This window comes from Lemur catta, chromosome 9 (assembly GCF_020740605.2).
Source record: "Lemur catta isolate mLemCat1 chromosome 9, mLemCat1.pri, whole genome shotgun sequence".
NCBI lineage: Eukaryota > Metazoa > Chordata > Mammalia > Primates > Lemuridae > Lemur > Lemur catta.
The window spans coordinates 98,086,658-98,114,201 of NC_059136.1; the positions used below are offsets into that span (position 1 = coordinate 98,086,658).

General features: G+C 37.7%; 1 protein-coding gene across 1 annotated transcript in view; it reads left to right on the forward strand.

The window, feature by feature from the left end:
- Positions 1-27,544, forward strand: part of PXDNL (peroxidasin like) — a 383,932-nt gene that overhangs the window by 267,947 nt on the left and 88,441 nt on the right. Inside the window, 7 exon segments of the mRNA XM_045560482.1 lie at positions 4,636-4,805; positions 8,329-8,595; positions 12,288-12,404; positions 13,921-14,079; positions 23,353-23,465; positions 25,978-26,082; positions 26,084-26,135. Of these exon segments, the coding sequence (XP_045416438.1) occupies positions 4,636-4,805; positions 8,329-8,595; positions 12,288-12,404; positions 13,921-14,079; positions 23,353-23,465; positions 25,978-26,082; positions 26,084-26,135 (983 nt within the window).

Here is a 27,544-nt window from a genome sequence, read left to right on the forward strand (position 1 = left end):
CTTTTCAATAAATGGTGCTGGGAAAATTGTATTGCTATATGCAGATAAATGAAACTAGACACCTCTCTCTAACCATATATAAAAATAAAGTCAAGGTGGATTAAAGACTTGAATGTAAGGCCTGAAACTGTTAAGAACACTAGAAGAAAACCTAGAGAAAACTCTTCTGGGCATTGGTCTAGGCAACAAATTCATGACTAAGACCACACATGCACAGGTAACAAAAACAAAAGTAGATGAATGGGACTTAATTAAACTATAGAGCTTCTGTATAGCAAGAGAAATAAGCAACAGAGTGAACAGACAACATGCAGAATGGGAGAAAATATTTGTAAACTATACATCTGACAGGGGTCTAATATCCAGAATTTATAAGGAACTCAAATAACTCAACAAAAAATCCCAAATAACCCCATTAAAAAGTGAGCTAAACACATGAATAGACATTTTTGAAAAGAAAACAAATGACCAACAAGCATATGAAAAAATGTTTAACATTATTAATCATCATAGCAATGCAAATTAAAACCACAATGAGATATCATCTTACATTAATCAGTATGGCTATTATTTAAAAAACAAATACCAAACAGATGTTGGTGGGGATGCAGAGAAAACAGAACTCATATATACTGTTGGGGGGAATGTAAATTAGTGACATCTCTATGGAAAACAGTATCTAGATTTCTCAAAGAGCTAGAAATAGGACTATCATTAAATCCAGCAATCCCACTATTGGCTATCTACCTGAAGGAAAAGAAGTCATTATATCAAAAAGACACCCAAACTCATATGTTTACCAAAGCACTATTCACAATTGCAAAGATATGGAATCAACCCAAGTGCCTCTCAACCAATGAAATGAGTGGATAAAGAAAATGGTGTGTGTGTGTGTGTGTGTGTGTATAAAACGGAATACTGTTCATCCATAAAAAAGAATGAAATCATGTCTTTTGCAGCAACACGGATGGAACCGGTGGTCATTATCTTAAGTGAAACAGCTCAGACCCATAAACACAGAAACCACATATTCTCACTTACACGTGGGAGCTAAATAATGCATACACCTGGAAGCAGAGTGTGGAATGATAGGCAGTGGAGACTTGGAGGGGTCAGGGTGGATGATGAGCAGTTGCTTGGTGGGTACAATGTGTGTTGCTCCAGTGATTGGATCCACCGAAGACCCTGAGTTCACTACAATGCAATGTATCAAAATTGTACTTGTATGCCATAAATATATAAAAATAAAAATAAATGGGAAAAAGAAATAAATGTAAACACACAAGTAAAAACAGTAAATAGCCCATTGAAAGACATTATAAGTTTGGATTAAAAATATAGCTATTTATAAGAGGCAGATTTAAAACATGATACTGAGAAGTAGAAGGTTGACAGATAAACAGATGTTACAACTGAGTTATACCAATCAAGATATATCAATATTAATATCAACCAAAGTCAACTTCAAGGCAATATTGTAATTGTATGTCATTAGATCATACTTGATGTTAAAATGTATGAGTTCTATGAAGTTCATGAAGCTTTGTATACCTAACAAAATAGCTGCCAAATATTAAAACAAAATGAGAGAATTACAAGGATAAATTAGCACAAACCCATTTATACTGAGAAATTTTAATGCTTTTAAAGAAGATTAAGAACAAAAATTAGTAGGAATATCTAAACACAGTTTAGAACCCTGATGATAAATATAGCTGCTACATGAAAAGCTTAACTATACTATTTTTTCAAGCAACTTTGGAACATTTAGCAATATTGATCACATATAAAGACAGAAAATCTTAAATCATAGCAAAGATTCAACTTCATAAAGACCCCTTTCTTTGATCATAATTTTTTAAAAATTAGAAATCTACCATTTTATGTTAAGGTAATTTTGGGGATTCTTTAGACTTCTCAGCCAGGAGAATGAAGTGATTACCAGCACTTAGGGATAGCATTCAATAAGTAGTTTTTAAATAACTAATCGAAGGAATTTAAAGAGGAGGGATAACATTCCAGGCTAGAAAAAGAATGAGTAAAAGCACAGGATGAAAACGAAGATTAGATTCCGGAAAGAAAGTGTACCATATTTGTTAGAATAAACGTTTTACCTTGGGGAGAAATAGAAAATGACTGTGAAATAACTGGAAAGCTAATTATTTTGGCTTTCCATTTATAACCTTTAAAAGCCTCCAGAAGATGTTGACCAAGATGGTGACATGATGAGAGAGATTTTTCAAATAGTCATACTTTTCTTAATGTTGAAGTTCTAGATGATAGAAATTTAGGCCATTCTAAAGAAATTTAAATTCTGTCATAAATATGATTATAATGGTTCTAGTAGATTATAAGCAAGCTTTTCAGTTATATTCTAACTGATGGTCGAAGATGGCCTTGTATTTGGAAGATATTTTTAATTTGTGTGATGGTAACTTCTCGGTCTTTGTATTTCTGGTGCCTACCCACAGCACCTAGCTCTTATAAAGCACTTAAGAAATGCTTGTTGCAATGAATTACCTTAATAGAGCTTACTAATTCTTCTTCATTAAATCAAATGTGTTTATTTGCACCTTTTCAAGGACAAAACACCAAATATATTCTATTTATGCAAACCTTTGTGTTTTTACATGATTGCTACTCAGTTTGCATTAAATTGACAGTATGAAAAGAATATGTTGAACCATGAAAACTTACTTTGATTTTTTGAAGGAGCATTATGATTTATGAGCAAGCAAGTTTTATGAGCATAATGAAGAAGATATGAACAAAGAGGGGAATAACCAGGAAAAAGAATGATGCATTTTGAATTTATGGGTGTGATGTGCTGCTGCCCATTTTATATCATTTTTAATGTAGTGAATCTCAGTGGATTCTATTACCTTGTGTAACCAGATGATAGATAGCATGCACACATCTGCTAGCCCTGGAAATTCTGGGCTGCAGGGTTTTGGAACAAAATTTCAGGAAACTAAATCATCTTCTGAAAAATGTGATTCCATTATTGTTGGCATATTCCTTTGCAAATAGTCTTAATTGGGTTCAATGTTACATAATTTTAGAATTGCATTTACAATAATTAAGTTGCTTAATACTAAATGAGCCTTTTGAGCTGGGGCACTTTACAAAGACACGCTTCCTGATGTCCATTCTGTGCTGCTAGACGAGCAGCCCTGGCAGCTCACACCCTCAGGGCTGTCCGGTCTCCGCTTCCTCCGCCTATGCCTGGCATTGCCAGCCATTGAGAACTACGGCTGTTTCCCTGCCCCTAATCTCTTCACAAATGACAACTTGAAGTTCTCATTTGGCTCATTGGACCTTTGTCTTCACGTTGGGCTTTTCTCACCCAATGGCTGAAGAAGAACAGATTGCTTCCATCTGTCTTGTCATCTCTCTTCTGTTCCACTCGAAAACGTGAATGTGAAATATGATGATTGTCTGTGTACTTCTTATCTTTCATGACAAAAACTGTTGAATAAGGATGATGATTTCTCCATCTCTTTAATATGCTTCCCTGTTTTTACATATATGAGAATGGGTGGGGTTATTCTTCAGTGTAGGCATATTTTGGAATTACATTTTGGGCAAATGTTTTCCTGGGACCCATTGATTTTGTGAAACTAACAAGCAAATTAAAGGGAGAACTATGGGATTCTCCCAATGGACTTTTTTTTCTTTTATAAGGGGTGTTTTTATTGGGTGACAGAGAGTAAGTGTTTAATAAATGTTTATCAAGTGATAAATTATGTGGGGGTAGATTGCCTTTCTGTATGCCTAATGCATTTATTAGTGCTAAGCATACTTGTGTGAACATCTATTTAATATATACCTCCTCAGACATGATCATTAAATATTTTTAAAGAAAAAAATCTTGGCCACAAAAGCAATTCTGTAAAAATGTCCAACATATGTTTATGTGTCAGTTTCTTTGCATTTATTGCTAAAAATAATCCACAGAAGCATTCCCTTTCCTGTGCTTACTGATGTAGTGTGATGTGACACATCTGAACCTACTTATGCTCAATGGATCATCCATTTAATTGATAAATGGCATTTTGCTAGTATATCCAAAATGGCCCAGGTCACTTAAGAGGGCATAATATCCAACAACTGGGAAAGAGGGGTGTGCTTCCTTAGTGCTCAGTCATATAATTAGACTTGACTTTATGCCATGCTGATTTGAATATAAATACTTGGTTTACACTTTGACAAAATATGAAAGTATAGTGAATGACTCATGGAAGGAGGTGAAAAGATCACATATTACCATCTTATGATTCTTTCTTTTTAAAAAATAGGAATTCAAAAGTACAAAAATGTGCTGAAGTATCCTTCATACGGGAGAGATTGCTTCAGTGTCTAAATTCATGCAGTCCAGAAATGCAGGGCATTTAAACCTCCTTCCCTTCTATCCTGTGTTGACTCACAGCCTGTGTTCAGGGTATAATCTCAGAAATGGGAAGGGGAGAACAGGATTTAAAGAAAAATTATTTGAATTATTCATATAACAAAACAAATTTAACAAATTGGTATCCATGAAACATATTTATAAAGTCTAGTCATACATTCTCATTCTTGTTAACAGTTTTACATATGAGTGAGATTAAGTAATATATATGCATAACATATTTTCAGCCATTCATTGGATTTGGAAGATGATGCTCGACTTAATATGTTTGATGACGGGACACTCATGATCTGAAACACCAGAGAGTCAGACCAGGGTGTGTATCAGTGTATGGCCAGAAACTCTGCCGGGAAAGCCAAGACACTGAATGCCGTGCTCAGATACTCCAGTCTGCCTGGTAAAACTTTTCACTTTCTGGTTGAACTTAATGCATCAGTTCTCTATCAGTTATTTGCACTAGAAAATGACCTCATGTTGCTTCTTTAAAGTATGTAATGTTTCAAAGTGAAACTATTACCATTGCCTGTTATTTTTCTACTCTTGTTTTAGAGAAACGTGAAGTTTATTTCAATTCCCTGCCTTAGTTCTATTCCTTTCCGGTACAGCACAGAGGCGGTTCCTAGACTTTGCTCTTCTCCTTTTGTTCCCAGGCGGCTTTCCCGCGTCCTGAGGCAGAGTGGATCCATGGTGACCTAGACGGGAGTATCGCCCTGTTCAGATTCATTCAATCATTCACTCATCGTGAATTCATTTAAAAAATATTTATTGAATGCCCACTTATCCAGCTGTTGAAGATTTCATGATTAATAATCATGCTCCTTTGACTTTCCAGGAGCTTTGCTTTGTCATACTTTCAAACGGTTTATATAAACCAGACACAATGACTGTGACAAATCTTTAATATTATTTTGAGATGATGGAAATACATTGTCTCTTACCTTACTGAGCCTATAGTCTATTAGGTGATAATTCAGCAAAATGGTAAGTTTTATGATGTTTAAGGAGAGAGGACAGAAGCATAAGGACAGTTGTGTGCTAGCAAATATTCAAAACTTGGTCTGGGGAGAGGGAGCCCTGATTTGCAGCATTTGTCAATTTCGGTAGGATGCGTAATTCCACCACAGCCAGTTTCTAGTTACCAACACGGCATCACTGAATGTGGAGTCGGGAAGAGATGTCAGTAGCTCACCCTGACATAGCATTTCCTCTGTGCAGACACAGTAGGCACAAATAATCACAAGACTAAAGATAATAGTAAACGGTGGTAAAATAGTTAGAGGGGATGGATTGCAGAATTTAACTTTGATATTAATAAAATTTGTTTGATTGTAAGTTTATGTAATTTAACTTTTAATAATAGCTATGCTTAATGACCAGCTTGTAAAATACTGAAAAGTTTACACCTGGTTCTCCAGAGCCAGCTGCAGCCCATCCCGAGAGCGGGAGACCTGGGAGCAGTTTTGGAGATTCACACTCACTCGAGGAAGGTCTTCCCAGGAGTAGTGACCACTGTGCTGAAAGCAAGAACCAGTGGGAGAAACAGGGTAAGTGGGTTGAAACACTGTTCTAGGAGAAAAGGCAGCACAGGGAGGATGGAGCCGGGCACAAGCAAGAGACAGAGAAGCTGGAGGAGGAGAGGGAAGACCACGAGGCTTGGTTCGGCTAAGGTGGGGGTCAGATCACTCAGACTGTTCATGACTCTATACTGGGCATGATCAAAATTAGATTTTTCCTTTATAAAGACATCTCTGGTGATAGTTCAGGGAGCGAGCAGGAGGGTGTGGTAAGAGGGGAGGTGAGCAGGCTGCTGGGCTGGTGCAGAGGAGGGCTGGTGGCGGTGTGGACAGGGGAGGAGCAAACAAAATGGGGAAAACTGCTCTGAATCAAGACGTATTCAGGGAGAAAAATGCACTTGAGTCAGGGCTTGATTGAATATGAGAATTACTCTCATAGTTCCCACGTAATTTCTAATTGACAAACCCAACTCCTTCCAAAGCCTCCTTCCCTGCGCCTCTGGGTACAATCTGACCGCACACATGGGAGCACGCCTCCTTTGGCCCTGGGGACACGGCTTCCTCCGGATCCTTTCCTGACACCCTGCACCCTCCTTTTCAATCTCCTCTGTCTGCCTGCACCCTGGGGCCCCTCGGCGCTCTCTCCTCCCCCTCTTCCTCTAGTCTGCCCCAACCTCAGCACGTTTTTGTTCCTCCTCCATCTCTCCTTGAATTTTAAAACAATCCCCAAACATTTGGCTTTAATACTTCATTAAACAATAAGCATTAATAATTAATACTTCACTATTTAGCTATTTTTCTTGCTGAAATCCTTCCTAAGGTTTGGATCGACGTTTTCATCCACTACCTTTGTGCTCATCCTCATGTGTAAATCTTCACCTCCCTCGAACATACTTGGCCCGCTTCACCCTGCCAACACTGTCTCTGTTGATATCATCAATATCCTCCAATAACCTCAGATTCATCTGCTATTCCTACTCTTTCTTCAACAGTCTCCAACATTTAATTCCGAGATGCATCAGATCATCTTCCTTTCTATTTCCACTGACCTTGACTGACTCCAAAAACATTTCTTGTTTCAATTATTGCAATAGCTTTCCTTACACACTTCCTTCCTTCCTGCCAGCATGTTATCCTTCACTCTAAAATAATTCTTTCCAAGGTAAGTACTTTCACAGACTGTGAATTTTGTCCTCTGTCCTTGTACTGAAAAGTAGAAAGAAAACCATCATTGGCTCACTGAGGGAACGTGGCAGCTCCGTACAGACTACCCTGTACCACCTGTGACACGCAATTAACACACACACACACACACACACACACACACACACACACACACACACACACACGCTGTGCATTTAAGCCAAGTCTAGTCGAGCATACAAGGAAAGGAATGTGTGCTTCTCTGTATCTTTCCAGCATCCAGCGTTTTACTCATGTACTTAAGACATTCAATATTGTTAAACATTGAATTAAATCTTGATCTTTGAGTTAAATTAAACCAATGCATCTCTACTTTCCTGAGTATGTTCATCTCAGGAACTGAGGAGCCCCCACAAACATAGACTCAATCATTAGTCATTTTAGCATCTTACTAAATGTTTAATTTCTGCTTGAGAGTCCCAGAAAAGATGGAACTCTTATGAGTTCATACGAGTGGAACACCTTATATGGAAGTCTAGATTTCCTACATACATGAATACTTGATAAATCAATTTGTAATATGTTCACCTTAAATAACCAAAAACTCGACTAGACTTGGCTTAAATGCACAGCGTGTGTGTGTGTGTGTGTGTGTGTGTGTGTGTGTGTGTGTGTTAATTGCGTGTCACAGGTGGTACAGGGTAGTCTGTACGGAGCTGCCACGTTCCCTCAGTGAGCCAATGATGGTTTTCTTTCTACTTTTCAATCACTGTCATGTAACCCTTTTTTTTCCCCCTCACAACTGTCACATCTTGGTCACAAAGTGGCTGCTGTAACCCAAACTCATGCCTGAAGTCCAGGTAGCAAAGAGGAAGAAGAAAGAAGACTTTGCTTTTTTAGTTACTTTATTCCCTGTGCCATGTGCCTACATTGGCATAACGTGTTTTAAAAAAAGATATTTTTAAATGAGAACATGAGAAGATTTAGCCCCTAAAATAAGGAATAAGTATGGGGTGGACGCATGGCAATGTCTGTGATACATCACGGCACCAAGGCAAGAGATCTTTAAAAAAAATCACATATTTATTTCAAATCCACATTCCATTTAGTTTATATTTAATTCTTTAAGAATTTAATGTCTGTATATAATATTTTATTATTAAGGTGTTCTGAAAATGATGATAATCTTAAACCCATAATGCAGAATAAATAATGCTTCCTAAGTGCTCCTGGCTGTGTGTTTTGTTCCCCTCTTTCCCTCAGCCAAACCTACTTTTGTGATCCAGCCCCAGGACACGGAGGTCTTACTTGGCAGCAGCACCACTGTGGAATGTACGGCCACGGGCCACCCACAGCCCCGTATTACTTGGAGCAGGGGCGATGGAGAGGAGCTGCCTGGGTCCTGGCACGCGGCAACTGCCAGTGGGCTTTACTTGCAGAACGTCACCCTGCCGGAGCACGGGCGACTGACCTGCCACGCCAGCAACAGCCAAGGCTCCATTCAGGCTACAGCAAACATAATTGTACAAGGTACGGGAGCAGAAGGTCATGATTCACATGTTCCTCTTGCCACGCTCAGAAAGTTATTTTTCAACTTAAATAATGTCACATACATCAGTGCAGAGATATTTTTACTTGCCAATTTTTTTTGGACACAATAGGATTTTCAAAACTAACCTGCTGCAAGTTAAAAGTTGGATTTTTTTTTTTCCCCATTTCAATCTTTACCCAAAGGTCAGAATCAACCATTAGGAATAAACAAGATGAAGTCATTAATCTGGAAGCAAACTGTCAAAAGGTATTTGTGCTTCAGAATATTTTACAGATATGGGAAAGACGCCGGTCCAGCTATGGACGTGAAAAGGGCGTGCCCTACATTCAGGGTCACTTACCAAGCTGTCCACCCCACACAGTGTGAGGACACGCTGGCGGCTCCTACACAGAGCCAGGCTGCATAACGACGACACTCATAAAACTATTCTGAACCCAGAAAGTAATGTTCACGCGTGGGCACGCAACTGGCTTGTAAAGAGGGCACATCCTTCTGCTGTTCTGTGGTTCTTAACCTGGGGCTGCCCTTTCCTTTCTGTGGTGGCGGTTGTGTGTGTGTGTGTGTGTGTGTGTGCAGGCGCACGCGACTTACCTCCTGCATGCTTAGAGTTTGGTAAGCAGCAGCATATATAATAAGTTTTGTAGTGATGCCAAAAGTCCTGTTCTATCTGAGACAGTTTTTCATCAGCTGACAAGAGCACAGTCATTTATAGTGATCCATTTTAAGAGCCTCCTGGAGTCATGAATATTTTAATTGAGTTAAGAAGTGTCATTGTTTTCAGATTTGCATGGGTTGTTATCTGTCAAAACACTAGACCTTGATGAACATAGAACAAAGACAATTTAGAAATGTGGAAGTGACCAGTCTAGTGCAGTGCCTGAGCTGGGGTAACTTCAGGACAGGGAGTCCCGGCCGCCCCAGAAGTGGTGTTGCCGCACCAAAAGACATGGGACTTCATCCGGCCTAGGTCTCTTGCATTTAGAAAGTGTTTTCTGAATGGAATTGTCTAGCATCAACTCTGTAAGTAGGAATAAATCAATAATTCTCATTCCTATTGAGATGTCTGAGGAAAAATTTGTGTTTTCCTCTAGAATTGCTAGTATCACGAAAAGACTTTCCTTGCTCTAATAAGACGGTGTGGAAATGAGATTGTTTTCTTCAAGTCTTTGATAACTCCTGGGGGAAATTACTTTTAAAGCACCCAGACATTCTTTTTAAACTTTCAATGTGCTAAGATTGAAAAATGCTTTCAAAGAAATGATGTTTGGGTTTTGTTTTCCTTGCAACATTTTATGTTGAATGTCTGTTCTTTTAGAAACATAATGCCTAATCAAACACAAACACTTCCCCAGTCTCCGCGTATTTCCCACTGTGCTGGTCTTTTGTTTTTCAGCTTCTTGTCTGTAGTTCCTAGTCTTCCATTTGTTCATCTGTATCACCTCAACTGATGCTTAACCAAACTCTGGTAGCATTTACTGCCCTCCTTGTTTCTCATGCCACAGTATGCTAACCATTTCTTTTTGCCAGTCAGTTTGCACTGAAATCAGCATCTGCTTGTCCTTGGTCATTTGCAACTGTGTACTTGTGTCACTTGTGGATCTGTGTGTTCAAATTTTTAGGTGGTCTTGAAATGGTCCATTAATCATTCTACACATTTATAAAAGAGGCTTATTTTATTTGCCTAGTCATAGATTATTTTAAGATGTACCCTTTTTGTGTCATTTTAACAGGTAGTCTATCAGTTTTCTTTAGCTCCTTTAATGTCCATTAAAGCCAAAATAACAATCACCCACAGATAAACTTCCATCCTTAGACTGGCTGGAACAAATGGGTGAATAAAATGGTAAAAAAAAAAAAATCTTCCATGAAAGGTATGAATCCCAGCATGGGAAGCTTATGTGAACTGCCTGTGATTGACCATCAATAATGCAACTCAAATGCCTTTTATATGCACATTACCATCACGAGTAGCCAGAAGGGTAGACTTTAATAAACTAGCTAACACTGCATCCCAGCACATGCTATTTTAGCACTGGAGGTGGGACTCAGACAGTCACCATTTTAAATTAAAGGCCCAAAAATGTCAACTTCATCATTTCTGCCTAATGCCTCCACCTTACTGCCTGCCTTGGTGACATTCTCTCCATTGAATCATAATTCCATTTATCTAGCAAGCTGCTCATTTTGGTGTTAGGAACAATGTAAACTGACCATTTACTTAAATTTTTTCCATTCTTTGCTAGAATGTGGAATCTTGCTTTTTATGAGACTACACGAACTAAAACAATGCTTTCCACCTAGATTTGGCTAACTGTGAATTTTAATTATTATTAAAAATTTGAAATCAAATTTCTTCACATTGGAACCCTGGATAAATTATTTGTTTTAACTATTACCTACTTTTTTATGTAGCTCTTTTACTGTGTCATGAATTCATTTTTTAACATAGAAATATTTTTGTTCTTTTTAAGTCATCCCTAGTAATTTTAGGAGTTAGTGTAATGTTCCAGAAAGAACATCAGGCTGGGGGGCGAGTAACCTAGATTCTGTGCTCTCTTTTCTCCATATTAGTTCTGACTGAGAGAAATTCAGTCCAAGCTCCTCCAGTCTGAATTTTCTCCTCTGCAGTGAGCAGTCTGGGACTGCTGATCTGTGGGCTATTTTCCAGCTTGTCTTTTCTAGAACTCCATTACAAACAGCTTGCAGGCATTCCTGGGGGTTTTCATGAATTTGTGTGATTTTGCAATTTATCTTATACCATAGATATAAATGTGAATAACTATGGTATAAGCACCTTACTTAGAATTGATAAAGATACTTAAAAAGTCTTTATTACCTGCACACAGCATGAAACTTGCAACATATACACTTTGCAAAATATTGTTAACATTTACTTTATCATGTTTCTTCTATGTTCAGATGGCAGGTGCGAGCAAGGGGTGGTAGGAATTGTGCAAAGATCTAGCAACACAGAGAAATTATTTGTCAAGTCATCTGGGAAAGGTCTTAATACTTAGGTATTATTGGGGATCATTATGCCTTTCTTAAATGGCTGTATTGATTAATTTTTTATTTAACCAAAGAGTCATGAATAGAATACCTTTCTATAAATGGTATATTCAGCTATTAATCTAGACGTTGTTTATATAAAATCAACTATAATCTGAATATCTGGAACTCCAAATGTAGACATAAATGTGAGTTTTCAAAAGTATAATTTCGTATGTTGTAGGAACACTTATCTTAAAGAGTGTATTTCTCTTTCTGAAAATAATAAAGCACCTTGCTTCAAATTTCATTTTGCGTGGGAAAGTTTGAAGAAAACTATTTTGTTAATGATTCGAATACGATTTTTACTTTTAAATATGTTTATCACAACTAGTAAAATGACAACCAAGAGGATTTAATCTTATGAAACAGCTCTTGTAAAACTCAGAATTACTTTCTTCTTCATGCCTACTGCTTTTCTGCTTTTCAGAGCAGATGTGCCTATTTCTGGTTTCCTTACAAGCACGCACAAGCATCCACAATCTCTTCCTACCCTTGGTGATAATTGGAAACAAATTCTAATCACGCGACATATTTAAATGAGTTTCCTTTTTGTTTTCTCTTGGTATTAAAACGTTATAAAATAATTTTCAACTGTGATATACTCTTCCGCTCTTTGTAGCGCCCCCGCCACTGGCGGTGAGCCCCAGGGCCCACGGGGTGCTGGAGGCGCAGGCTGCGGAGCTGCCCTGTGAGGCCCCGCGCAGCCCCCCTGCAGCGATTGTCTGGACAAAAGCAGGTATTTGAAAATCTGCAGGCAACTGTGGGAAGAAATAAAGACCTTCCCTTGTGGAGAGTAAAAAAAATAGCTGAAACTAATTTTCATAGGTGCACCATGGACATGAAAATACGACACAGGAAAGTAGTCTTTGATTTAAATATGACACTCATGGTTTCTGTGATGTTTTGAGTGTATATTCTTTCGGATCTCATCCTCCCTGGGACTTGTGTCCTGATTTTTAAAATGACAAATTGGAAAATTTAGTGGTTTTAAACATTTTAACATGACAGAATCCTGTTAGTACAAAATGAGATGGAATCACAAGTGAAGAACCAACATACTAATATTAAACATAAGTGAAGCTTTCAGGGAGAGCTGCTGTCCTCCAGTGTGGGTGGGCAGGACGCGGGGCCTGGCAGGCAGGTCTACTCTCTGCGTCCCCAGGGCCCACACACGTCCAGGGAACCTGGGCATGACTGACAATCTGCTGGATGAGAGCTTGTCTGAGATTCCTATGGGCCTGTAAATCCTGATTTCTATATTAGTTCAGGTACTAGATTAAACTAAAAATACATCTACATTTGTGTATTTCTTTGACTAAAATTTTTGCTTCATTCTTTATAAGATCAGAGAAGTGCACCATAGTTGGTGGAGATGGAGTTTGGAGCCACAAAGCCAAGATTCACATCTTTGTCCTTTATTTACTAGTTCTGAGACCTTGGGCAAGTAAATTAACTGTTGTTTACCAGAGTGTCCTCATCTCTGTGCTGGTGGTGACGAGATTTCCTACATCACAGGGTGGTTATGGAGACTGAGTGGAATGTATTCATCCTCTTAAACATTTAGAACAGCAGCTGGCACGCGGTGTGTGCACTCAATAAAGCTTAGCGATTATTTTTCCCATCTATAACAAGACATTCAATAAGATACAAGTCTTCACTAAACTAATTGAAAATGATAATCTCCTTTAATTGTTAGTGACTGCAAGGAATAAATTGTTAAGAAAGATTAAGAGGCTCCTATAAGCTCAGAGGTAAGAATTACAATGATGGCCTGGGCTCGGGTGTGAGGATTGTCAGCGTGAGTGGCATCAAATCACCATTCTCAATATGCTGCCTCAGCACATTAAATGTTGGATTTCAATCATGTTTGTATATTCCAAATATTGCACACATACGATAAACAGATGTATGGAGGTATTTGAAAACTGTATTTAGGAATCAGATTGGTTTTGAAATTTGTGTTCTGATTGTGGTGGGTAGAGGACTGAGGGGGCCAACATGAAGGTGGGGACTGGCTAGGAGACTGAGCTGTTCTCCTGGGGAGAGGCGCTTCCGGGCAGCACAGGGGCAGCGGTTGGTGGGCAGGCCAAGGGGGGGCTCTGGGGCTGCAGTGCTGGGGAGGGGCCACCACAGTACGCCCTGACACCACGGATTTCCTGGAAGACAGGGCTCAGCCTTTCCCCAGAACAGTCATGCTGCTCTGGCTTTCAGGGATTTGGGCCATACAAAGCACTTTCTTTCCCTGTCTGTAGGAGGGCCGCCCCCTCTGGAAGGTCAGCATACAGTTCTCTCCTCTGGCACTTTGAGAATTGAACACTCAGCACCCCATGATCAAGGCCAATATGAATGTCAAGCAGTCAGTCTACTGGGGGTGAAAAAGGTGTCTGTCCAGCTGACTGTAAAACCCAAAGGTAAAACATGTTGTGAAGTGAGTGCCTTTTCTGTGCCTTTGACACACCCAGCAGGGACCTTATGACATATATATATATATGTATATATTTTATAGGATCTAAGAAATTGCAAATTTGATACCTTCTTCCAATCAGTCTTTTGCATAACTTCATTTTTTTACTTCAGAATTTTATTGCTATTAATACTAATGGTGATAATGTTTTCTTTCAAAAATGCTATCGCATGTTTTCTTATAAAATGTTTTACAATTATTATAATTAGCCGTGCTTACATTAGCCCTGCCTTACACAAGAGTGCAGTTCCTCATGCCTGAGGGGCTGGCGCTCTCACATGGACGCGTGTTCCGCGCTCAGGGTTATGGGAGCCACAGTGCAGATACTCCCCTTCAGGCCCCTCAAGTGACAACTTTAGTTAGGTTTCCCCTAAATAGGACATATCCTGGAAAGAGATTATGTTATTTGTCCATAATTCATTGTCAACAAATATAAAAGGAGAGAAAATTCAAGGTCTAAATTTTTAAAGATAATTCTACTATAAAAACAAAAAAATGATTGTTAACTACTATTCAAATTTTTCCTTAGTTCTGGCTTATGCTGAAATGATGGAACTTAGTTACTATATATATATATAGCACCTAAATTGCATTTTCAGCACTGCTTTACATTTCAATATAATTTCCTAAGTTTCTCCACAAATTTGCTATAATTCGTTTTAATGTAGTAGATCTAAATTCAGAGGTAACACATATTTTGATCAGAGCATATGAGAAGTAGGAACAAAGCTTAGCCAATGTAGCAACACAAGAAAAATTGTAACTCTGGTATTCGTGATACCTGAACACAGAGACACAGTAAGCAACTATCTATGTGTGGTCTGTTATCCATCATTTTGTCTCTGTGTTTTAAACATATCAAATGCCATTTTTTAAAAATAGAAGTAGAGGTTCTATGAGGGGAGCAGGGACCTAAGAGAGGATGTATACATAGCAGCCCCAACGGCTGGGAATATCTGAAAATACAATTGTGGGAAGATGAAGGGCTACCACATGTCTTCAGAAACCCCTTTCTGACTAAGAAGAAATACCAAAAGCTGGTCTGCAGGGTGTTTCAAGCTACTTTTGAATTGGTGTTTGACTAAAATCTAAAAATCAGGAAGTTTTTATAAGATCTTTAAAAATGGGAAAAATATTAAATCAACAAATATTAATCAGACCAAATATGATGTGAGGATGCTAAAGAGACTGATCTTAACTTTGCCCCATTGCCAAATGCTGCCACTTGCTCTGTGGTCCTTCAGATCTTGATACAGAAACAGTTTCACTTTCCCAGGAAGTTTCCTCAATTCTCTAAGACACTGTAAGTTGCACCGGTTGAATTAACATTAGAATACACCATTTAATCTAATAGTTGACAGATGTAGAGGAATTTAATAAATCTATCAAATATCCATAGCTGAGAAAATAGCACTAGCAATAGGCAGGAATGTGGAAACAAGTTTTCTAGAGAACAAAGAGCCCTAAGTGTGGCGCCAGGTTGTGTGAATGAATGGTGGGGCGGGGAGGGCAGTATGGGAAGAGGTAGTTGAGATGGTGGTTGAGTTTGAACATATCAGATCTGGACTTCAGACTATGGAACTACTGAAAGTCTTGATCAGCTCTGTTGTTTAGAATATTAATCAACTCAAAGTGAATAGGATAGGTTGGAGTAGGGAAATACTAAACGCAAGAAACTACTGGACCTATAGTCAAGTAATATGAGAACTAAATTAGCATCACAATGGTGAGAATGGAAGAGAATAAATTCAAGAAAAAGATGTAGTTTTAATAACCACAGCCTTGTAATATAGTTTGAAGTCTGGTAAATTACTACCTTCCATTTTGTTCTTATTGCTTAAAATTGCTTTGTTAAATGGGGTCTTCTCTGGTTCCATACAAAGCATAAAATTATTTTTTCTATATCTGTAAAAAATGATGTTGGTAATTTAATAGGGATTGCATTGAATCTTTAGATCACTTTGGGTAGCATAGACATTTTAACAATGTTGATTCTTCCAATCTAGGAGCATGGTATTGTTTTCCACCCGTTTACGTGGTCTGCGATTTCCTTCCTCAGTGTTTCATAGTTCTCCCTGTAGAGGTCTTTTACCTGTTTAGTTAAATGTATTCCTAGGTATTTTATTTTCTTTGTTGCTACTGGGAAGAGTATTGAGTCTTTGATTTGGTTCTCAGTTTGACTATTATTGGCATATATGAATGTCTCTGATTTGTGTGTATTGATTTTGTATCCTGAGACTCTACTGAATTCATTTATCAGTTCCAGAAGTCTCTTGGTTGAATCCTTGGGGTTTTCTAGATATAATATCATATCATCAGCAAAGAGTGAGAGTTTGATCTCTTCTGTCCCCATTTGGACACCCTTGATTCTGCTCTCTTGCCTGATTGCTCTCACAAGGACTTCCAGCACTATGTTGAATAGCAGTGGGGACAGCGGGCAACCTTGTCTAGTTCCAGTTCTAACTGGGAAGGCTTTCAGTTTTTCCCCATTCAGTATGATGTTGGCTGTGGGTTTGTCATATATGGCTTGTATCATTTTTAGGCAGGCCCCGTCTATGCCTATTTTGTTAAGCATTCTTATCATAAAAGGGTGTTGAATTTTGTCAAATGCTTTTTCTGCATCTATTGAGAGGATCATATGGTCTTTGTTTTTGCTTCTATTTGTGTGGCACAAGTGCAAGGACACAGACCAGTGGAAAAGAACAGAAAATCCAGATACAAAACCATCCTCATATAGCCATCTAATCTTTGACAAAGCAGACAAAAACATACTGTGGGGAAAAGAATCCTTATTCAGTAAATGGTGCTGGGAAAACTGGATAGCCACATGTAGAAGACTGAAACAGGACCCACACCTTTCACCTCTCACAAAAATTAAATCACGGTGGATAACAGACCAACCGTAGGTGTGAAACTATTAGAATTGTAGAAGAAAATGTGGGAAAGACTCTTATAGACATTGGCCTAGGCAAAGAATTTATAAGGAAGACCCCAAAGGAAATCACAGCAACAACAAAAATAAATGGGACCTGATTAAATTAAAAAGCTTCTGCACAGCCAAAGAAACAGTCACAAGAGCAAATAGACAACCTACAGAGTGGGAAAAAATTTTCGCATGCTACACATTTGATGAAGGACTGATAACTGGAATCTATTTAGAACTCAGGAAAATCAGCAGGAAAAAATCAAACAACCCTATCAAAAAGTGGGCAAAGGACATGAATAGAAATTTTTCAAAAGAAGATACAAGAATGGCCAACAAACATATGAAAAAAATGCTCAACATCTCTAATCATCAGGGAAATGCAAATCAAAACCACAATGAGATATCACTTAACTCCAGTGAGAATGGCCTTTATCAAAAAGTGCCAAAACAATACATGTTGGCATGGATGGGGAGAGACAGGAACACTCATACACTGGGGGTGGGGCTGAAAACTAGTGCAACCCCTGTGGAAAGCAATATGGAGATACCTTAAACAGATACAAGTAGACCTACCATTCGATCCAGCAATCCCATTATTGGGCATCTACCCAAAAGAACAAAAGACATTCTATAAAAAAAACATCTGCACCCAAATGTTTATAGCAGCACAATTCACAATCACAAAGATGTGGAAACAACCCAAATGCCCATCAATACAAGAGTGGATTAGTAAATTGTGTTATATGTATACCATGGAGTATTACTCAGCTATAAGAAACAACGGTGATATAGAATCTCTTATGTTCTCCTGGAGAGAGTTGGAACCCATTCTACTAAGTGAAGTATCCCAAGAATGGAAAAATAAGCACCACATGTAGTCACCAGAAAATTGTTTTCCCTAATCATCACCGAAGTGCACATTTGGGAATAACACCAATTGGGGGTCGGACAGATGTGGGGGGTGGGGGGAGGGGATGGGTGTATACCTACATAATGAGTGCGATGCGCACCATCTGGGGAATGGACACAGTTGAAGCTCTAACTCAGAGGGGTGGGGGGTATGGGCAATATACATAACCTAAACTTTTGTACCCCCATAATATGCTGAAATAAAAAAAAAAAGAAAACAATGTAACAGGTGGAACCATTTTATCTCTGAGATTATGAACAACAATATTTTCCTTAATACCTGTTCCCAATAATACTCTGCAAAAACTTCATATCTTTCCTGCAGAAAATCAGCATCCTTAACAATATTTTGGGCATATTGCATAAGTTTTCATGAATTTTATATACTATGACAGTTTCATTCTGTCTAAGGTATCTCAGTGTTGAATTTCCTTATGGTATTATGTGTTCTTTTACTATGGAAATTCAAATATTATTTTATTTAAGGAATGTTCTCTTTAATTAATTCTTTTAATTTTCCTTGTGTCTCATTATTTGTTTTGGAAACCCCCACATTCTGTGTATATTGTAATGCTGCTCAAAGTATGTTTTGTGGATTCCTAGTTGAGGGGATCCCCAAGACGATTTCAGGGAGTTTCCTAGGTCAAACCTATCTCGTAATAATATCATGGTGTTATTTGCCTTTTCACTGGGTTGACATTTGAACTGACGGTGCAAAAGTCATGTGGGTAAAATTGCTGGAGCCTTAGCATGAACCAAAGCAGTGGCACCAAATGGTACTAGTGATCATTATGTTCTTGGCTTGCAGTGGAAAAAGAAAAAGATAATTTTGCTTAAGAATGTTATTGATTAAATAGGAGAAAAATATTTCTTTTATTAAATCTTGACCTTTGAGTACATATCCTTTTAGTAGTATGTGTGATGAAAAAAAATTGGCAAAATAGACTATCAATTGTCAAATTTTGGTGTAATATCAAAGAATTTTTATAATTCTCTGAAAAATCTTTAAAAATGCTCCTATACTTTTTCTAAGCATTTATCTTTGTGAGGTAGTATTTTGTACACATACTTCAACCAAGACTACTAACTGTAAGAAATTGAATTCAAAAGCAGTTACTATATTATTTTGGTTTATAAAACAATCTATTTCATTCACTGTTTTTATTTTTAGAAAATAGTTGATTTTCATAAAAATACATTATTTATATAAAATATTGAGTTTATGATTATAATTTTAAAATGAACAAATAAACTTTAAAATGCTCAGTTTTCATTTATAATATGATAAGCATAGCTACATATAACCCACATAAATAAAAACTCTTTATGCTTCTCAATAATTTTTAAAAGTAAAGGGTTCCTGAGACCAAATTGTTTGAGAGCCGATCACTTGTTGATCTCCATCCGTTTTCTAGCTCTCTATTCTCTTCAATCCCTTTTAGCTCTTTATTTCTTGGTCATTTGCTTGCATTTCTCATATCTGTCCTTATGTCCCTTACATGTTTTTGACAGTGTCTGTTCACTCCAGATATGCTTCTAACCTTTAGTTATGCAATTGTTTTATTTTTTCCACTAGTCTTTTGCTTAACTATATGCAAATATTAATAAACAACAGATAAAATTAGTAATTTTATAGAAAAATGTAATTAATGAAAACTGATTCCAGAAGAGATAGAAATCCAAACAGAATATACCAGGGAGAAAAGAAGTTGCCAATGATCAGAGCAGAATAGATACTCAAATATTACTCTCTGGCATAGCCTTACAGCTTAATTATCTTGCGTGTTAAACCTGTGAAGTGTGACTGCTAGTAAAAGCATGTGCTCTGGCACTTTCCTAGAAAAGCTATTACTTCTTTAAATAACAATTCCGATTCTATTTAAATTGCTTCAGGGGTTAGAAAATGATGAATGCTATAAAATATTTGTAAAAAACAAACAATCTTTTTTATAAAATTCTAAGAATTCATTAAAAAAAGAAAACCTATCTCATATTTATGAAAAAAATTCACGAATGGAAATAAGTATATATAATCATAAATCATGAAGAATCAAGTAGCACATTAAAAACATAGGTGGTTTATTCTAGAAATTCAAGGATGGTGCCACAGAAGGAAAGCAATTAATACATTTTATCATATTAATGGATTTATGGAGAAAAATTATTCTTTCCATAAATTTTAAAAAGGCATTTGTTAAATTCAACATTCAACATTCTTTCTCATTGAAAACTCTTAATAAGTCTGAATAAACATTTCTTTAACATGGTAAAATAGATCTACTGAACTCATTAGCTAGGATCTTGCTTCATAGAGAAATGATATGGTATTTTCATCAAAGAAAGAGCAAGGATTTCCACTCTCATCACTGTCATTCAAGACAGGTTTGGAGTGACAACTCGTTAAAATGAGCTAAGAGACATAAGAAAGAATAATTTCAGAATTTCAGAAAGGAAATTCTGAAAAAGAACCGGAATTAAGGAGGACTAATCATATTAAATAGTAAAGGACATAATAAGCCTGTAGTAAATGAAACTACTGAGATGGTTATTAAAACATAATATATGATTTACAAATTTATTCAATCTCATCTGGGAACGTAATGTGTGAAAAGGTGGCATTTCCTCTCAGTGGAGAAAAATATGGCAATTCCATACTAGGGGAGTTGGGGACAGCTTGATAGCCAAGTGAGAAGTAACCTTGGGTCGCTGTCACCGGGGCTTTGTTCCGGAGATCCCCTTCCTGGCGACGGCACGGCAGGGCGGTGGCCTTTCCTTGGTGCTGCCGCCGGGTCTTGCCTTCCTGCCTGGTCACTGGGGAGCCGCGCGGTCAGCTCTCCAGGACGTGTCTGTATTATTCAGAGGCCATAGTAGGTCCCCCACCGCTGTTTCCTGGCATCGGAGACCCGGCTCCAGTCTTCGACCTTTGTCCTTTCAGCCAATCACATCTCTTCTTACGCCTGGCAGTGGACAGTGCGGAGGCCGTCACCTGCAGGCTGGCTGCCTTCTGCGGACGCGGCTGGTCGTCGGGGAAATGAACGACCTGCCTGCGCGTCACCAAGCCACTTTGTCCCGCAGCTCTCCCGTTCTCTCTGCTGCTGTTCACGGCCTCTCGTGGCGTCAGGGCCACCGACTAAGCAGATGTCCAAACAGTGGGAGAAAGAGAAGCTTCATTGAGGCTGGAGCTGTGCAAGAATGATCATGCAAGAACAAAATAAGATTTGGGATTTTGGCCAAAGGGCAGGAGATGCCAGTGGTGGCTTGGAGAAGGGCAGTGACATGATGAACTCAGACTTCACTAGTTTCTGTACACAAATGGATTTGGGGCAAAACCAAGTGTGAACTTTTAGACATGTTTGGTATAAAGCAATTCTCAAAGATGCTTAACAGGCAGTAGGGAATATAAATCTATATTTCCAAATAGAGACATTGATTAGCAGGGAAATTGGGGGTCATTGCACGTACGTCACACTTAGAGATCCAGCAGTGAATACCAGGCCAGGGAAGCGAGCCCTAAGGAACCCCTGGCCTGGTGTTGACGAGAGGAAAAGATCTCAGGTGTGGGGAATTCAGGTCATGACGTGCACGCCCAGAGAAGTGTTTGCAAGGGCGTCATCCAACAGCTGTTCATGAGGTGAGAGTGCAAGTAGTGCATGGGCAAAATCCTTCATAAGGTGAAGGTTATCTGAGAAGTCAGCAAAAACTGAATAAATTATAGTTAATTAGATGGACCTCTGCCACTATAAAGGAACAGGAACTCTGAAAAATTCTTCTGATACCAAAACATTTTTTTTAAAATTATACAAATGTTAAGTTATATTGTATAACTAGGCTACCAGGAAGGAGGTGAGAATCATTCTCCAAGATGTGATCATCCAAAAAGAAAAGGGGGTGGGGGAAAGAGGGCTGATTCACAATCAGAGAGTTGGGAGGTAAGCCCTGAGAAAAGGAAAGGGATCACTAAAAAGCAAACACCCCATCGTTACTTCAGCAATGTATGAGTGATACAGTTTCTTTGCCTCCTTGTCATCGATTTTTGTTGTTTTTATTTTTTATTGTAGCCATTTTGGTAGGTATGTGGTGATATCTCATTGTGGTTTAATTTGCATTTCCCTAATAACTAATGATGTTGAGCACCTTTTCATGTGCTGACATTCCATCTGTATATCCTCTTCAGTACAACGACATGCCTTTTGCCCATTTTCTATTTGAACTGTTTGGTTTCATGGTTTTTGCTGAAGTTTTAGTGTTCTTTATATACTTTAGACACTAATCCTTTTTGCATATGTGATTTGCAAATAATTTCTCTGAGTCTATAACTTGCCTTTTTATGCTCTCAAAATTGTCTTTCACAGCACAGAATTTTTAATTTTGATGAAGTCCAGTTTATCATCCATTTTTTTCTTTGATAGATTGTGCTTTTTATGCAAAGTCAAAGAATTTTGGCTTTAGATTCCAAAGATTTTCTTTTGTTCTAAAAGTTTCGTATTTTACATTTTATATTTAAGCTTGTTACCCATTTTGAATTAATTTTTATAAAATATGAGACTTAGGTCAAGGTTCATTTTTCTGCCTATGATTATCTACTTGTTCCAGTATCGTTGCTTGAAATGCCTCCATTGAATTGCCCCTCAGTCAAGATCAACTGAGCATATTTGTGTGGGTCTATTACCGGGTTCTCTACTCTGTTCCATTGACACATGTGTCTCTGTCTACTCTTTTCTCAATATCATACAGTCTTGATGACTATAGCTATATAATCAGTCTTAAAATCCAGTAGACTGATTGCTCTAACTTTATTCCATTGCCAAACTTGTATAGCTATTCCAGTTCCTTTGAATTTCCATATACATTTTAGAATAACCATGTCTATATCTTTGAAAAATCTTGCTGGGATTTTAATAGGAATTTGCATTAAACTTGTGTATCAATTTGTGAAGAAATGACATCTTTCCTGAGACTTCCAGTCCATGAATATGTCTATTCATTTAGGTCTTCTTTGATTTGTTACATCAGCATTTTATAGTTTTTAGCATATGAGTACTGTAGATGTTTTGTTAGACTTATACCTAAGTATCTCATGTTTTTGAGAAATTGTAAATGGTATAATATAAAAATTTCTGTGTTCATGTGTTCATTGATTGAATATAAAAATACAATATATCTATATATATCACATTCCTCTTCCTTTACTCCTGCCCTCCCCTCTGCTCCAATTACTGCCAGCCTGGGTTGTATGCTTATTACTCTCTCAGATGTCAAGTAATTGATTTTTTAAAAATTAGTGTGGCTAACCAATATGGCATCCAGATTCATACTGTTGCACTTGGCTGGCTCATAGTGACAAAAATGATACTGACGTGATGCTATTTTGGTTTGTTTCCACAGCTCTTCCAGTGTTTACTCAACATCCTCAGGATACAAGTGTCGAGGTTGGGAAGAATATAAACATTTTGTGTCATGCTCAAGGAGAACCACAGCCCATAATTACCTGGAATAAGGTAAGATCTAGACTAAAAGAACAGTAATATTACAAGCACTGACAGATGCATTGATCCACTGAAACAGAGGTAATGATTCTCATATTGATTTATTGCTGTTGTGATTTTTGCTAGCAAGTAATACTTTTTTACGCTACAGCAGGTTTATTTCCTGCTTCTTCTGCTGCTTTTTTTTCTTGTTGTTGTTAGTGCCTTTATCTGATTTTGGCTCAGGGCTTTGATAAAGTTTATCCTTTCTTATTTGCTTGGTGATAAAAACTTCATAGCATAACTAAATTCCTCTAAGGAAAATTGCATACATATAAATGAAGAGTTTAGTGGCTAGTGAGAAACCATTCTAAGTTAATAACTCAGAAATGGGTTAAAAGTAGGTCATTAGTTGAAAAAAGAAAAGAATGAAAAGCTTGGTATTAAAGGACCAGAGGAAAAAAGTACTTCTAAAGGTTCAAAACTTGAATGGTTTTAAAGAAAAAATAGCTTTTTATTTATATATCGTACTTTCTTTGGTTCTTTGCACTGTATTCTTTCACTGTAATTGCTTCTTCCATTTTAAGTTTTTCATCAAAATAAAATGATTGGCCTCAGATTCCACGGTTCTTAAAAATCCACAAATCTGCATATGCTTAGGCAGTTTTGGGAAAATTTTGACAAAATGTCAAATTTGTGAAAGGTTACAAAGCCATTTTTAAAACCATTTGGGGCTTGTACTTTTAGGGGCTCACTTCATGCATGCTGTAGCCAAGCAGTACACGCAGGTCTGCGTGAAGAGTAAGTGCAGTGGTCTCACACTTGAGCCTTTCAGCTCATGTCCTGCCACCTGGTCTGAATATTTTTTATAAACTCTTTTTAAAAAATTATTTTTAATTTTTATGGGTACATAACAGTTGTATATATTTCTAGGGTACATCTGATGTTTTGATACAGGCATGCAACGTGTAATAATCAAACCAGGGTAATTGGGATGTCCATCGCCTCCAGCATTTATCATTTCTTTGTGTTAGAAACATTCCAATTATAAATTCTTTTTTATTTTATATATTCTATTAATAATATTTTAATGCTGAAATAGGAAGTGTGAAAAATATACATTTTGGTTAGTATCTAAAGCCTTATTTGACATTCTACTAAATGCTTCATCATATAATCATATCAGCAAAATATCTGAGCATCTACTTTCTAAAAGATAGCTTTTAATCACAAATAAACCAATTGATTGCTGACTCTGTGCCAGATACTATCACATTTACTGTTCATAACACTCCTCTTCATTTCACAAGTATGGAACGGGTATGAGTTAGGATACTTTTGCTATAGAAACTACCTTAACATACTCAATTAAGGAATTTATTGGAAAGCTATCTGATTGCTTGGGGACTTTGAACAAAAATGACAGAGCTATTCATTTAGTCTGGAAGTTCTGGCAGGACGTGATGAGAAGGGAGGGCAGGGGAGCAACTTCAGGAAGAAGATCCAAGGGATTGTTCTGAAGGAAAGAGCCCCTGGGCCCTGTGCCTGTGCTCCTGGCCGCCTCTTCCATGCCTTGTGCAGGGTTTCTTGCATCCGCTGCCCCGTCCAGGAGGGCCCTGCCTCTTCCCTCATCCTCTCCCTTGAGTTGCCAGCAACGCTTCACCTGGGACGTGTTCACTAGCACTGGCTAAAGACAGCTGTGAGCATCTGAAGATCTATGAAGCGTTTTCTTCACTCTAGACCTCTGTGGTTACACTCTGGCCTATCGGCCATCACTGGAGTACAAGCTCTTTGGGAAACATCTCCCACCCTCGGTCTCCTGTGAGTCTTCTGGGGAGGGGCAGGACAGAGGCACTCTGCTCCAACTGCAATTTCTTAAGGCCAATTTCTTTTATTTTTTACAATTAACACTACAATTATGACAATGTACATAAATCTACACTAATTATAAGTGAATGCCTTTTAGTAATAGTTCATATAAAGTTTTTATCCTCTTAAAGTATATTTTTAATTGAGAAACACTGATATATATTATAATGCTATATATACCACATATATGATACATATATCAGTGTAGCTAAACAAAACGTGAGTACATACAAAGTAGGATAGACAGGAAATCAGAAATATGAAAACATTTTGAAGTTTTTAGATGGTGGATTTGTGAACAGTTTTCTCCTTGTTAAATTTTGTTTTTATTGTTGTCAGAATTGTGTTTTAGAAGTAAGCAGGATATGAATAAATTGTGTATATCTATCCATTGGAGTGATGATTTTAAAATAATCATTATATTAAATAATTACATGGTTGAACTTTGGGTGTCATGTTTAACGAGAGGGAGAGACAAACCATACTTCCCGGGAGCTTGTTTCTCTCCCTTCCTCCTTTCGCTCCGGGAGGTTCCCATACCGTCTCCCCAGGTGCGGGACACCCAGAGGCGCCCAGCAGACGTCTATTGAACAACTGAAGCTACATGGAAGTAAATGTAAACATTTCATTACTGAGGAACCGCAGTGTCATCAGTGAAAACTCTTTCACTTCCTAGGAGGGTGTGCAGATTACTGAGAGCGGTAAATTCCACGTGGATGAAGAAGGCACGCTGGCCGTGTACGACGCGGGGCAGGCTGACCAAGGAAAGTAGGAATGTGTGGGCTCGGAATCCATTTGGCCTGGTCGTGGCCAACATGCTTCTGACAGTCACTGGTGGGTGTTCAGAGCCCCATTTACAACATCCAAATAGCCGTCTTCAAACAGGCTCTACTCCTAATCCTAACGACTCGCCTCACTGCTCAGGTTCCCTTGTACACTCTTTCTTTTGATGTAACATTAAATCAAAGCTATTTTATTCTTTTTTGAAATCTAAGCTTTTAAATATAAAGTGTGTTAATGGTATGAAATAAAAAATAATAGTGCCAAAAAAGAATGTAAATAGTAAATGTTTGCAAATGTAAATCATGTTTTCTTAGAGATTGAAAATTATAGAATGTAAGATATATATTTATAGTTAAAATGTGGAGTCGGAGATTGAAGCATAATATGGAATTCAACATATATTCATTACTCTGGCTTGGTATGTTTACTACTAGATTAAAATTAAAAATCAATAATTTAAATTCCATGTAAGTTTTATCACAGGAGAACAAATATCTCCATGTTTGGAGGCATTTATATTTGGCCAACATAATTGGCACTGCTTTTTACATTTTATCATCAATCTGGTTGTATAGCCGTAACCCTCTGATGGTTGTTACATATGGTGACTGTTTTAAAAAACTGCTTTCCATAATTTTATAAAAAAGAGAATCCTCTTTTTTTTTTTTTTTTTTGGTCCAGTTATTCAGTTCATACTGGTAATAAGAGAGTCCATTTGTAGGCAGACCTGAGTAGACGGGTCTGAGATCTCGGCGGTGGTCACACAAACGGAGACCGCCATGATGCCTGCCTGGTGTGTCCTCCATGTGGGGGAGCCTGAGCACGTCTGCATCTGTGTTGCAAATGGCCTTAGGAGCTTTTGTCTTATTGCCAATCAGCAGTTGAAATAAATACGGTCAGCTACAAGCATCTGGAGTGCTGTTTTGGGCTTTGCCCATCTTTCAGTTTCCTTAGCAATGGGCAGATTTCATAAATATGGTTTTGCAGGTTGGTTTTTTCCTGTAGGTTTTCCAAACCTTATTGGTCAATAAAAGAGAATGGGTAACTTTTTCATTATAAATACAGGCCTGATTGAAAATAGATGTGGTTTATCAACTTCTATCCTTAAAGATGCTGGTATTTTCCTAGCTTATTGCTAGTTTCATATTCTTCCACTTACATGTTTTTCTGAGATATCAAATTTCTGAGCGTCCCATTTGTCTAGGTGTTTTATACAAAATACATTTTCATTAGTGGATTATCAGTCTTCTTCATGCCTTTGTGTATGATAAGAATGTATTCCCTGTAGAATATTACTCTTAAAATTATAACAATATAGTTTAGTTACCAGAAAATATTTATTCTAATAGTGTCAGAAATTCTTCATCATATCAAATTTCTTAATGTCACAAAATCTTAGCCTTACTCTTTATTCTATATGAGTTCATGTTTTTCCTGGTTTAAAATCTATGGTAGTTGTG